The sequence below is a fragment of the Colletotrichum abscissum genome (genome assembly GCF_030869225.1).
Source record: "Colletotrichum abscissum strain IMI 504890 chromosome Unknown Scaffold_7.1, whole genome shotgun sequence".
Taxonomy (NCBI): domain Eukaryota; kingdom Fungi; phylum Ascomycota; class Sordariomycetes; order Glomerellales; family Glomerellaceae; genus Colletotrichum; species Colletotrichum abscissum.
In genome coordinates this window covers 941,550-954,827 of record NW_026850514.1, presented here as the reverse complement: position 1 = coordinate 954,827, position 13,278 = coordinate 941,550, and the positions used below count along the sequence as shown (strand labels likewise).

Here is a 13,278-nt window from a genome sequence, read left to right as displayed (position 1 = left end):
GTCACTAACCTAGCTGGCCACGTTGAGGCAAGGGGAATGGCAGCTTTTCTACCATCTGAAGACGTTCTCGATCGTAACGGCCCGAAAATCCTATCGTGCCACCATGAACCGTTCGTGTCCCCAGATCGTTCGCGAATGAATCGTGGTCCTCTCTCTGTTGGTGGCCATCTCCACATGACGCCTGTCAAACTGTCAGGGGATAGATATCAGGAATAATGGCTTTCGTCTGGTTTTGGGTGGGAGCCGGGAGAACCAACAAGCCATGCCCATGCTAGGGTGGTGCTGAGAGCAGATTTTCTCGCCTACCAAACACCGAACCCCACATGGATCCTTGAAGGTTCGACGGTTGACCTGAAAGGCGGAACCTCTTCGATGAGCGATCGGGTAGCGTGCTGTAGGTGAAGACGCTCCCTAGCGGCCAGCATCTCCAAATAATACGAGTTTCTCTATCCAGATAGTTGTCACGGGCGTGGAAACAAGTTGCTGGCTAATTCAAACTGCCGTAGCGGAACAAATGCGTCTACTGGCACTATTGTATGTTAGTTTGTGCCGGGAGTTCCCTGTCTCTTCGAAAAGTACTGGACTTGAAAACAGTAGATACATCCGTATAAATTGAACCGTTTCATCTTTCGAATGCCAACGAAGAGCAGTCCCTTTGTCATGAAGCTGCCAAGCGAAAGGTGTGGTACACATAGGCGGGATACGCTTTTCTCCACGCCTGAAGGACTACGTTCCTACCTTGTGGTTTTTGACGTAGCAACCCACCCGCTAACAACATCAGGAAAGGCAATTTCTAGCACTACTGTGTTTATTTTTCTATACGAGACCCTCAAATTTCTCTCCGTTAGCCTAAAAGTTGCCAAGCAGCAATTTACTCTTTAGGCTGGGCTGTCATTAATATCTTGGGAGAAGATCTGATGTTTCCATATGGATGGTATCTCGGGAAAGGGACCACGACAGGGGGGATCAAACGAGGTGATATGTAATCATGAATCTGAGGCCGTAGTAACTGATAAGCCAGGTATGTACCGATTGGAGAACACAAACTATCTCGATCGACTTTTAGAGCAGCCAATCTAGGATGGACAGATAATACCTTCACTGACCTGGCGGCATCAGAAAGAGACTCACCTAGTTGGTGATATAATTACCCCATGGAGACATCGTGATGTAGTTCTGTGGAATCATCAGATCTATCGCATAAGTTAGAGCGGGCCTACCAGATTGAGTTGGAACTGGGAAGCATCAAAACTGTAAAGCTGGCATGTTTGTATTGAACACATGATCAGTATAAGACTTGGTCACCTTGAGTCTCCGCCATCAGTGCTTTCAATCTTCTTTTCCACGGGATATCATTTCCAAGAGCAAAAGCCACCCCGAACCTCGCTGCTATTGTACAAATGTGATGTTCGCATATCGCAACTACGCAAGCCTACCATGTCCACCCCAACACTGTTCATTGCAATTAGAAAGCTTTTTACATCATCCTGAAGAAATTGGGTCGACTCAACCCGACTGGTTTTGATGCATACCTAGCAAGCCTGAACACCGTCGACGAGTTTTACTTCGGTTTAATGTTGCTCAACACGCTCCCGTAGACTGAACAGACAAACCCTCGATGGGGCCATTGGTGACGCTGACTTTACAGTCCCTACCCATGGCGAACTGCACATACGGTCCCTGGGGAATCGAAACACCTCCAGTGTCGCCAGCGCCGACACATCCGCCAGCTTGTCCTCCTCCAGAAGCGGTGAAGGCAAATCCGCAATTGCCTCTAGCTTGGGGATGAGCTTGGACCGTCGCAGCGCAAAGTGCAGCAAGAGCGAAGATGAAGCGAGCCATCTATTGTTCACTAAATTAGCTCTTGACCAGGTGTAGGCGTGACAAGGATGAACTCAAATTGAGGTTATTCGTTCAGAGGTTCAAGGCCTGGGGAGTGTGAAGTGTAAACAACGTTTTGCTTGGTAAAAGTGTAAGATAGTAAGGTTACGAGCCGATGGGATGAACTAATGGCAATCAATGGAGTTGACAACTTGTCTATTATATAGAGTTGACGGGTTCCTGTTTCCGAACGCGGGATGGTCTCCAACTACCAGATTCCCGAAATAGCCGTTTAGCTATGGCGAAGTCATGATCGCTGGCACAGATTGATTATCAGCCCCACTACCTTAGCGAGTTACAAATGGATTTCGCAGCGCACTCGTGAAGTGACATGACTAAGTCATAAACTTACATATATCAAGAGCATGACGATCTACATGACCGAGGGAGCTTGAGCCAACCACAAAGAACGATTGCTCTCGCTAAAGTCGCATGACTCTCTTGTGAAACTGCTTCTTCAAGTGCAACAGTCCGTTGTTTTCTTACCGCTTCTACAGAGAATAGGTAATTTGCAGCGCAAATCCCTTTCTACGGCAACAAGTCTGCCAAGTATGGAAATGAGAGAAGCCAAGATTAGAAAGTCGCTCCGAAGACGGGTATTGAGGAGAAAGCAGTGTCATTCATACCATCGCCAACGAATCGATAATCGTACCCGGGAACGAATATGGTACAGCTAAGTTCAGAATAAATGAGTCTTGCCTTGATTTTTTTTGGGTGGTGATGTTTCGACGACTACTAATGGCACCCGCTGCATTGGTAGCTCATCTCGATGACGCCCGAGAAAACCCTGAGCTGGAAGAGATTCAGCAACAAGTCCGGCAGCTCAACTTTTACTTGTCATCTAGAGCTTAGGAACAAGCACCTTGCACCGACGGTAACTCTGGTGTGGCTATGTACCTCATCGATTCAGGAATCAGGGCCATGACCCATGAGCACATCAAGACATCAAGTTGGACTCGGCCGCCGAAAGGGTCAAAGACCGCTGGGTGCTATAGATATAAGTCAGCTGCGTCAAAGTCTCAATTGGCCAAGTCCTTGGGTTCTTTCAATTGTAGCCGCTGATTGAGAAAGTCTCGATGTGCTCACAACGAATCACTGGGCCATAATCACCAGCTCGTACATTCATCTGTCACTGTGATAGTCGGTGTCCTCTGATGCGGCTGCGCTGCTCAAGTTGCCGCCGTTGGAGTGGCTATGATCTTGGAAGGGAGTATTGACACAATTCCGGCTCGATTCGTCAACATCCTCTGGAGTATCCAATCAATCATGGCCGGTTGGCCCAATGGCAAGGCGTCTGACTACGATTCATCAGTTATCAGGAGATTCTGGGTTCGACCCCCAGGCTGGTCAATATTTTTGATTTCCGATGCGGCATTTCCGTCTTTTTTTTTTTTTTTTTTGGCGCTTGTGGACGGGGGCGGCGGGCCCGGCAAAATGGGTCCTTTTCGGGGCAGATTGTTGAGGTTCTGGCCGGGATTGGCTGGTAGTTTTTGGAGTAGTCCGTACATCGGCCCGGTGCGGAGGCGGGGGTTACGGGGACACGTTCATACGGTCGGTAGGGAACGTGGGGGTTCCGTTCGACTTGCAAGGGCGACCGGAAACGTCCCGGCCTACCTTGTCTTATACATTCGTGCAAACAGGCTCCGAGCCGAGAGAGTATCTGTCGGATGTAATCTGGCTCCTGTGTAATGCTAATCAATCGATGCTGGAGTTGCCATGAGTTGCCTAAGGTAGAATCCAACCAGATAAGCATCTCCTACATATGATGCCCACTTACGCAATAATTTGACCTTTTCTAAATACTAATCAGATAGTGGGATGCTGCGATAATACCATTGGTTGATACGTGCAATTCGTTCCCAAATACGGCACGCCTTTCCACGGCCGATGGTTTAGGCTCCTTGAAACTTTAAAAAAACAAAGCCGGCAGTCAATTCGGAAGACGTACTGCTTCTTCAACCACCCGAGACGGTAAAACTCACGGAGCACTCTGCGATGTCTGCATCACCTCAGCAGTTAAAGCTTGCCTCTTGTACCAATTACCCCTCCCTCCCACCGGCGCGGTCTTCGGATAGCTCTTGTTTACCGTAGGCTGTGGCCTATCCCGCCTATCTATGCCCCGAACCCCCGGTCAAAGTTTCAATCGCACTTCTTATCCCAAAGTTTAATAAAGACCGTTTTCTCCGACGAGCCAGACCGTACCGCGGTAAATTCTTCAACTGGTACCGATAGTCGGGTACGTCAAGACCAAGGTGTCGCTTTGGTCGGAAAGTTCCATAATCTTTTGGGTCACTTTTTGTACGAGGTAAGGTATGGTGGCCTTGGGAGGGAAGATACGAGAGGAGGAAGGTGGAAAGCTGCTGCGAGTCATGGAGCTATGCTTGCTGTGATGGCAAGTTTCCACATGTCATCGGAGGGGTCGGAACTGTTCCGGCAGCGCTGCGAACGCTATTATAAAGAAGCTCAGAATGAAGCTCAACAATCACATTGAAGCCAGAGGGTGGTTGCTAGATCCCAAACGCCAATACCAAGAGTAAATAGTCATCATCACAACAAGCCTCCCCAACATGCCTCTCCGCGTCCTCCTTACCGGCGCAAACGGCTTCATAGCCCAACACATCCTCGCCCAGTTTCTCGCAGCAGGCCACTCCGTTCGCGCCGTCGTCCGCTCCCAGTCCTCCGTCGACCAGCTCCACAAGACCTTCGCCTCCTACCCCTCCACGCAGCTCGACTTCGCCCTGGTGCCGGACATCGCCGCTCCGGGCGCCTTTGATACCGTCCTCGTCTCGGACCATGCGCCCTTTGACGTCGTCCTCCACACGGCCTCGCCCTTCAACTTCCGCAAGGGCAACTCTAACGCCGACTTCCTCGACCCAGCCGTCAAGGGCACGACCGAGATCCTACAGGGCGTGGTGCGCAAGGCGCCGACCGTGAAGAGAGTCATCGTCACGAGCTCCATGGCCGCCGTGATCGAGATCACCAAGCCCCCCATCTCCGACCCGCCCAAGATTTACAGCGAGAAGGACTGGCTCGGCGTATCGAGGGAGGACGCAGAGGCGTCAACGCACCCCGCGATACCCTACGTCGCCAGCAAGAAATTCGCAGAAAAGGCAGCCTGGGCCTTCCTCTCCTCCGAACCGAAACCCGCCTTCGACCTCGTCACAATCTGCCCGCCCATCGTCTACGGACCCCTCTACGACGTCTCGGCGACGGCCTCCCCGCAGTACCTCAACGAGAGCAACCACATGCTCTACCAGAACTTCTGCGGGCCGTCACTCACCAAGGAATCGCCGGTCCCGCCTGAGATGCTGCACCTGTACGTCGACGTGCGGGACGTCGCGCGCGCGCACCTGCTGGCAGCGACGACGCCCGAGGCGGGCGGGAAGAGGTTCCTGGTGAGTCCCGGGGGCGTGTCGAACCAGCGACTGGCGAATATTTTGAGGGAGAAGCTGCCGCAGTGGGAAGGGCGGATACCAAAGGGGGACCCGGCCAAGACGGCGCTGGCGGAGGGCATGTTTGGGGTCGATGCGTCGTTGGCGGAGAAGGTTCTTGGGATGGAGTATAGGAAGTTGGAGGATACCATTGGGGATACTGCGGTGCAATTCGTCGAGCTTGAGAATCGCGCAAAGACTGCTTGAGTGGTGTGAAAATATTGGGTCCATTTGTATGTACTACGTCTTAGCGAGACTAGACTATTGGTACGAGTCTCTGGCTACAGTAACACGCTTAAAGTAGCATGTAATAAGTCTTCTTAAACGCTTGTTTGCCATCTTGTCGGGTTGATCAACTCTTGCCAAATTGCAGACTTTGCGTGTAACAGTATGAATGAAGGCCGTGTTTGCCCATCTCGCCCCCATGGCCGCTGTCCTTCATGCCGGAGAAGTAACCTCCGTGGTGCGGTATCTCGGGGAGGTTGATAGCGACTGTTCCCGCCTCCACCCTCCGGGCGAGGCTCTCGGCACGGCCTAGATCGCGGCAGTAGACAGACGACCCGAGACCAGCGTTGGCCAGGTTGACTCGCTGGAACAACTCGTCTTCCTCTGTCCAAGATAAGATGGGTACTATCGGGCCTGGTGGCATAGTCAGCATAATTAGCTTGTGCGTGAGAGCAGAGAGAGGCGGTATCTAGCTCAAGACACTCGGGAAAAGATTAGCCGGCTCACCAAATTGTTCTTCCTTGACCAAAATAGAGTCATCAGGAGGCTTTGTGACAATGGTCGGGGGTATCCAGAAGCCTTTGGAGTCTTCGGGATGATCCGCAGCAATCATATTGAAGCCATTCTTCTTGTAGTGGTCATAAATATCCTTGACAACATTATACTGCATCTTGTTCGAGACGGGGCCGAACAAACTGGGTGCGTGGGCATCCTTGGTGATGACATATTTCTCGGCAACTGCGCTCTTGAAGGCATCCAGGAACTTTTCATACACCGAATCGTGGACGTAAACTCGCTTCGTTGCGACGCACATCTGCCCGGCGTTGAAGAAGCATCCTTGCGCGACCTGTCCTGCCACCTTTGCAATGTCAATGTCGTCAGTCACGATCGCCGCGTCGTTGCCCGCTAGCTCCAAGGTCAAGCGCTTGAGCGTCTTTGCGCAGCTCGCCATGACGCTCTTTCCTGTGGCAATTGTCCCGGTGAAGCTGATCTTGGCGATGCCTGGATGCAAGGTCATTGCGATACCCAAGTCGACGCCGCCGTTGACTACCTGTACGACACCGGGAGGAAAGACGTCGATGAGCAGCTCGATGGATTTCATGACAGAATACGGAGTGAAGGGCGAGGGTTTGACGATGATGCAGTTGCCGGTGATGAGCGAGGATGCCACTTTGATGTTTGACAAGATGAGAGGGAAGTTCCAAGGACAGATAGCCCCCACGATACCCAGTGGTTGGTGAGTGGCGACGATCTTGATGTTGTCGTCCTCGAAAGTGACTTCATCTTCGAGGTGAACATTTGCTGTTAATTGTAAGTATGAGCGAGTCAACTCAAGAGAACAGTGCAGGCATACAATAGTACGAGGTTTGATTGCAAGTATTTGTGATTTCAATGTCGGCCATGAGACTCTAAACGCCACGAATCATCAGTATTCTCATCATTGGATTGATTTTATGATAAAGGTTATGGTATTACCGATTTCCCCGTCTCTTTCATGACGATTTCTTTCAGCTCATCCTTGTGGGTGGTATAAACCTCCACAATCTTGCGCAAGAGATTGGATCTCTCTTCGATCGCAGTCTTGGACCAAGTCTTGAGGGCCTTCTGGGCGGCTGCAACGGCTTCCTCAAGATCCTGCGTCGTGGCAAGGGGAGCATCCCAGAGCGGTTCCTCGGTGCGGGGATCTGTGCATTGGTGGTGGTTATCGCTCCCACGGCGCTCGCCGTTGATGACGTTGTAGAACTTCATGTTGTCCGCTGTCGAATCAAGCAGGTATCCCATGGCTGCGGAGAGTTCTGAAGAGGCAGATATGCCAGCTTAAGAATCGACGTGTCGGCAAAGCTATATCTACTCTCTACCTCGGTCATTGCACCGTCGAAGAGCCAAAAACTTGTCTCAGCCGGTATAGCTGGAACGCAGCCGAAATGCCACGCTGCTCCATGTTCCTGCGGAGAAGGGAGGGGTTCGAGCTATCGGCGATGTCAATCGGCCTTAGGCGTTCCGGATTTGGTGCCGGGCTGCTGACACGGCGGAGGATTTAGGTTTGACGGCAGTTGAGATAGACAAAGATGGAGCCGCGGGGGGCCTGCAATAAGCAACTCTCCCCGTTCCTCAGCCCGCATCCTCTGGGGTAAGCAATATAATCTTGGAAGGATTTGCCGGGGATCGGGGTAAAAGAGTTGTGTGAACGGCTGGGGATAGATGACAGAGGTTGGTGGAGGGGGTTTGTCAGCGCCGGAGTGTTGATGAATCATTCTCGGTGACGGAGGGCTGGGATGCCCGTCTGTCATCTAATCATTTTCGGTGTATATCGGTGAATATCGGTGAGCAGAGGTGAGCGGAGGTGAGCTTTGGGTCGGGAGCATTGCTTCATCCTCACCGAGGTAAGGTAGACTTGGTTGCGGAGCGTGGATTGAGCGTTGTATACCTATGACGAGCCATGTGCCGATCGATCCTCGTTGATGCGTACAGTATAAGCTACAGAGTCGCATAGCATCTCTGAGTGCATTCGACTCGTTGGATAAGGTACAATCGTACATGGTATGCAGGGGATCAAGATGGGAATCGGTGCCAGATGGAACAAATTGCATGTCTGGACCTTCTGGCGATGCAGGCACGCAGGGTGGAAGATGCCGACCAAGGGGAAACGGAGCCGGCCGACAGAGGGGCCGCTGGTGAACGGCATGAAGCGCAGCGGGGCTGCACGGATCTTTCAGTGCTCATGGCTTCAACTGAAAGACGATGTCTCAGTGGCGGGGAAGCACCGGCCTTAGTGGGGAGGAGGGGGAGGGCCGATAACGATAACGCATCCCACCAAAATCGCAGATGCAGATTGGCGGGATCCGCTGATAAGCTCAAACTTGGGCCCTCTGATTCGCCAGACGCCCGTCGCAAACCGCAGCCAACATGTCAGCGACACCCGACAGCTTTTGTTTTGTCTTGCCACAGCAATCACTGAGCACATGGAATCAGAAACCAGAGAGAATACCGCCCGTTAATATTTGCAAACATTTGTTCCCACGGATATAGGCGAGCGGAATGCAGTAAATAGACACACATATACTCCGTACACAAGTATGACTGGCTGGCAAGTGGCCCATTCTGCAGCAAACACTACTCCTAGGTACCTACAGAGGCTTGGCTCAACCTGAATTAGCATCGTCTTCGCCTCTCTTTCTACAATAAAGCTGCGGGGTTGTCTCTCTCCCACCATCCTAAGCGCACCTACACCCCTTTCCTTTTCTCTCCTTTCCCTCTCCTTTCCCTCCCTCCTCATCCTCCTACCCAAAGACCTTCGAAGCGTGCTAAGGACTTACCTGATATCACATCTCACTGTGAACTGGTTCTCGGCAGCTTCCTGGCAACATGGCGCCTATCGCCATCTCCCCCGAGCGGGATGTTGGGCCTTTGAACTCGCTCACAACCAACTTTGACGATACCATTCGCTTCTACCTCAATGGCACCCGGGTCGTGCTAGACGAGATTGACCCCGAGGTAACTCTTTTGGAGTACTTGCGAGGCATCGGTTTGACGGGAACCAAGCTGTATGTCCAGGCCCTAGCTTTCTGGCCCGCAGGAGATTGAAGCAATCATGACACACACTAACACCCATCAGTGGATGTGGCGAAGGCGGTTGCGGTGCCTGCACCGTCGTCATCTCCCAGTTCAATCCGACGACGAAGCAGATCTACCATGCGAGCGTAAACGCTTGTCTGGCACCCCTAGCCAGTGTCGACGGCAAGCACGTAATCACCATCGAGGGCATCGGAAACACAAAGAGGCCACACCCCACCCAGGAGCGCGTGGCGAAGAGCAACGGCAGTCAGTGTGGTTTCTGCACCCCCGGCATTGTCATGAGCTTGTACGCTCTGCTACGTAACAACGACTCGCCCTCGGAAGAAGACATCGAGGAAGCCTTCGATGGCAACTTGTGCAGATGTACCGGCTACAAGCCTATTCTCGAGGCCGCGCAGACATTTAGCGTCGAGAGGGGATGTGGAAAGGCGAGGACGAACGGTGGTTCGGGCTGCTGCATGGAGAATGGCAACGGCGAGAAGAAGGAGGGCGGATGCTGCATGGACAAGGCAAAGCTTGATGACCAACCTATCAAGAGATTCACGCCCCCCGGCTTCATCGAGTACAACCCTGATACCGAACTCATCTTCCCACCCGCCCTCAAGAAGCACGAGATGAGGCCGCTTTCGTTCGGCAACAAGAGGAAGAAGTGGTACAGGCCAGTAACACTTCAGCAGCTGCTGGATATCAAGAGCATACACCCTGCAGCCAAGATTATCGGTGGCAGCACCGAAACCCAGATTGAAGTAAAGTTCAAGGCGGCACAATACCCCGTCTCCGTTTTCGTTGGGGACATTGCCGAATTGCGACAGTACGAATTCAAGGATGACCATCTAGAGATTGGAGGAAACGTCGTCCTGACAGACTTGGAGCACATCAGCAAAGTGGCAACGCGTCACTATGGAGACGCTCGCGGCCAGGTGTTTGAGGGCATTTACAAGCAACTCAAGTACTTTGCTGGCAGACAGATTCGCAATGTTGGTACCCCTGCCGGGAATTTGGTTACTGCATCGCCCATCTCAGACTTGAACCCGGTACTCTGGGCAGCCAATGCCGTCTTGGTGGCCAAGTCTCAGAGCGAAGAGACCGAGATTCCCATGTCACAGTTCTTCACAGGATACCGACGTACAGCACTTCCTCAAGACGCCATCATTGCTTCCATCAGGATACCCGTGACGGCTGCCAAGAATGAGTTCTTCAGAGCATACAAGCAGGCCAAGAGGAAAGACGACGACATTGCCATCGTGACCGGTGCTCTACGGATCAAGATGGACGACGATGGCGTAGTGACCGAGTGCAACCTCATCTATGGTGGAATGGCGGCCATGACAGTAGCCGCGAAGAACACCATGGAGTACTTGGTGGGCAAGCGCATTGCCGAGCTCGAGACCCTCGAAGGAGCAATGAATGCCTTGGGAACCGACTTTGATCTGCAATTCAGCGTTCCGGGAGGCATGGCTTCGTACCGAAAGGCGCTCGCCTTCAGCTTCTTCTACCGTTTCTACCACGACGTCATCGCCAATCTCGGTGGGAAGAGCGAGCATATAGATATCGAGGCGGTCGACGAACTTGAGCGTGGCATCTCTGGCGGAACCGAAGACCACGGCGCGGCTGCTGCGTACGAGCAGGAGACCGTGGGCAAGTCCAAGAGCCATGTTGCCGCTCTGAAGCAAGTCACTGGAGAGGCCCAATACATCGACGACATACCGGTGGCGAAGAACGAGCTGCATGGCTGCTTCGTGCTGTCGACAAAAGCTCACGCAAAGATCAAGTCGATCGACTACTCTCCCGCACTAAACATGGCTGGTGTCGTCGATTATATCGACAAGGGCGACGTCGATTCACCTGAGCAGAACCGCTGGGGCGCTCCCCACTTTGACGAGCTCTTCTTTGCCGAAGGCGAGGTCCATACTGCTGGTCAGCCCATCGCTATGATTTTGGCTACTTCAGCGTCGAGGGCAGCCGAGGCCGCACGTGCAGTCAAGGTCGAGTATGAGGACCTGCCATCAATCCTGACAATCGAAGAAGCGATCGAAAAGGACAGCTTCCACAACTACTACCGAGAGATCAAGAACGGCGACACTGAAGAGGCATTCAAGAACTGCGATCACATCTTCACCGGCACGGCGCGAATGGGTGGCCAGGAGCACTTCTATCTCGAGACGCAGGCTTCATTGGTAGTCCCCAAGCTCGAGGATGGCGAGATGGAGGTGTTTTCCAGCACCCAAAACGCCAACGAGACGTAAGCTCACTCTTCATTAAATCTGTGGTTTTTGTACTAACAGCTTGCAGACAAGTCTTTGTTGCTCGGATGACGGGCGTAGCAGCAAATAAAATCGTCGTTCGCGTCAAGCGACTTGGTGGTGGCTTCGGAGGCAAGGAGACGAGATCAATCCAACTGAGCGCACCGCTCGCGCTCGCAGCGAGGAAAACTAGGCGGCCGTGTCGCTACATGCTGACGAGAGAAGAGGACATGGTCACTTCGGGGCAGCGCCATCCGTTCTTGGGCAGATGGAAGGTCGGCGTGAACAAGGACGGCAAGATACAAGCGCTGGATCTCGACGTCTTCAATAACGCCGGCTGGACATTCGACTTGAGCGCGGCCGTCTGCGAGCGAGCAATGTCCCATTCGGACGGCTGCTACAGGATTCCCAACGTCTTCATCCGCGGCCGGCTGTGCAAGACCAACACCATGTCGAACACGGCCTTTAGAGGATTTGGCGGACCTCAGGGCATGTTCATTGCCGAGACTTACATGGAGGAGGTTGCGGATCGATTGGGCATGCCAGTCGAGAAGTTCCGTGAGATCAACTTCTACAAGCCGTTGGAGCCGACGCATTTCAACCAGCCCCTGACTGACTGGCACGTACCACTGATGTACAAGCAAGTTCAGGACGAGGCAAAGTACGAGCTGCGGAGAGAGCTTATCCGGCGCTTCAACGATGGCAATAAGTGGCGCAAGCGCGGCCTAGCCATCATCCCGACAAAGTTCGGTATCTCCTTTACTGCCCTCTTCCTAAACCAGGCGGGCGCTCTCGTACACATCTACCACGACGGATCCGTCCTGGTGGCCCACGGCGGTACGGAGATGGGTCAGGGACTGCACACGAAGATGACGCAGATCGCCGCACAAGCTCTCGAGGTGCCGCTGGACAACGTCTTCATCTCCGAGACGGCGACCAACACGGTGGCCAACGCCTCAGCGACGGCCGCGTCGGCCTCGTCAGACCTCAACGGTTACGCCATCTACAACGCGTGCGCGCAGCTCAACGAGCGCCTGGCGCCGTACAGGGAGAAGCTGGGACCCGGCGCGACGATGAAGGATCTGGCGCACGCCGCGTACTTTGACCGAGTGAACCTCTCGGCGCAAGGGTTCTACAAGACACCGGAGATCGGGTACACGTGGGGCGAGAACAGGGGCAAGATGTTCTTCTACTTCACGCAGGGCGTCACGGCGGCCGAGGTGGAGATTGACACACTCACCGGCACGTGGACGTGCCTCCGGGCCGACATCAAGATGGACGTCGGGCAGTCCATCAACCCGGCGCTCGACTACGGCCAGATCCAGGGCGCCTTTGTCCAAGGGTTAGGCCTCTTCACGATGGAGGAGTCGCTCTGGCTCCGCAACGGGCCGATGGCGGGTAACCTCTTCACGCGGGGTCCGGGAGCGTACAAGATCCCCGGGTTCCGCGACATTCCGCAAGAGTTCAACGTGACGCTGCTCAAGGACGTGGAGTGGAAGGACCTGCGGACGATTCAGCGATCGCGGGGCGTGGGCGAGCCGCCGCTGTTCATGGGCAGCGCGGTGTTCTTTGCGATCCGCGACGCGCTCAAGGCGTCGAGGGCGCAGTACGGGGTGGCGGCGACGGTCGGGGAGGACCGGGAGGGGGATGGCCTGCTCAGGTTGGAGAGCCCGGCTACACCCGAGAGGATCCGGCTAAGCTGCGAGGATCCGATTATGAGGAGGGCCAGGGTGCTGCCGAAGGAGGGGGAGAAGAGCTTTTTCGTAGCCATTTAGCAACGGGCGCCAAGACTTTTCTCGGTTTGCATGGGATTCTTTTCTTGTTTTCTTGGAGGGGTTAGGTGCTCAAGTGTCGAATTTTTGGTGTTCAATTCGTAGAGAGTCTGGCGAACTTGACGAAGATTTTACACTATATTGTGTCAC

The 13,278-nt window shown here is 53.6% G+C and overlaps 4 protein-coding genes across 4 annotated transcripts; 2 read left to right on the top strand and 2 right to left on the bottom strand.

Moving 5' to 3' along the window:
• Nucleotides 1–1,581: 1,581 nt before the first annotated feature.
• On the bottom strand, nucleotides 1,582–1,842 carry CABS01_03824 (uncharacterized protein; the record flags this gene model as incomplete). The annotated part of the gene is made up of 1 exon (XM_060537196.1): nucleotides 1,582–1,842. One exon carries the CDS (start codon nucleotides 1,840–1,842, stop codon nucleotides 1,582–1,584), a length of 261 nt encoding a protein of 86 aa, XP_060391454.1.
• A 2,606-nt stretch (nucleotides 1,843–4,448) lies between these two features.
• Nucleotides 4,449–5,519, top strand: CABS01_03823 (NAD dependent epimerase/dehydratase; the record flags this gene model as incomplete). The annotated part of the gene is made up of 1 exon (XM_060537195.1): nucleotides 4,449–5,519. One exon carries the CDS (start codon nucleotides 4,449–4,451, stop codon nucleotides 5,517–5,519), a length of 1,071 nt encoding a protein of 356 aa, XP_060391453.1.
• Nucleotides 5,520–5,664: 145 nt separating this feature from the next.
• On the bottom strand, nucleotides 5,665–7,319 carry CABS01_03822 (aldehyde dehydrogenase; the record flags this gene model as incomplete). The annotated part of the gene is made up of 4 exons (XM_060537194.1): nucleotides 5,665–5,951; nucleotides 6,045–6,839; nucleotides 6,892–6,946; nucleotides 7,014–7,319. 4 exons carry the CDS (start codon nucleotides 7,317–7,319, stop codon nucleotides 5,665–5,667), a joined length of 1,443 nt encoding a protein of 480 aa, XP_060391452.1.
• A 1,584-nt stretch (nucleotides 7,320–8,903) lies between these two features.
• On the top strand, nucleotides 8,904–13,131 carry CABS01_03821 (xanthine dehydrogenase; the record flags this gene model as incomplete). Its single annotated transcript, XM_060537193.1, has 3 exons — nucleotides 8,904–9,082; nucleotides 9,154–11,355; nucleotides 11,406–13,131. 3 exons carry the CDS (start codon nucleotides 8,904–8,906, stop codon nucleotides 13,129–13,131), a joined length of 4,107 nt encoding a protein of 1,368 aa, XP_060391451.1.
• Between the last annotated feature and the right edge of the window lie 147 nt (nucleotides 13,132–13,278).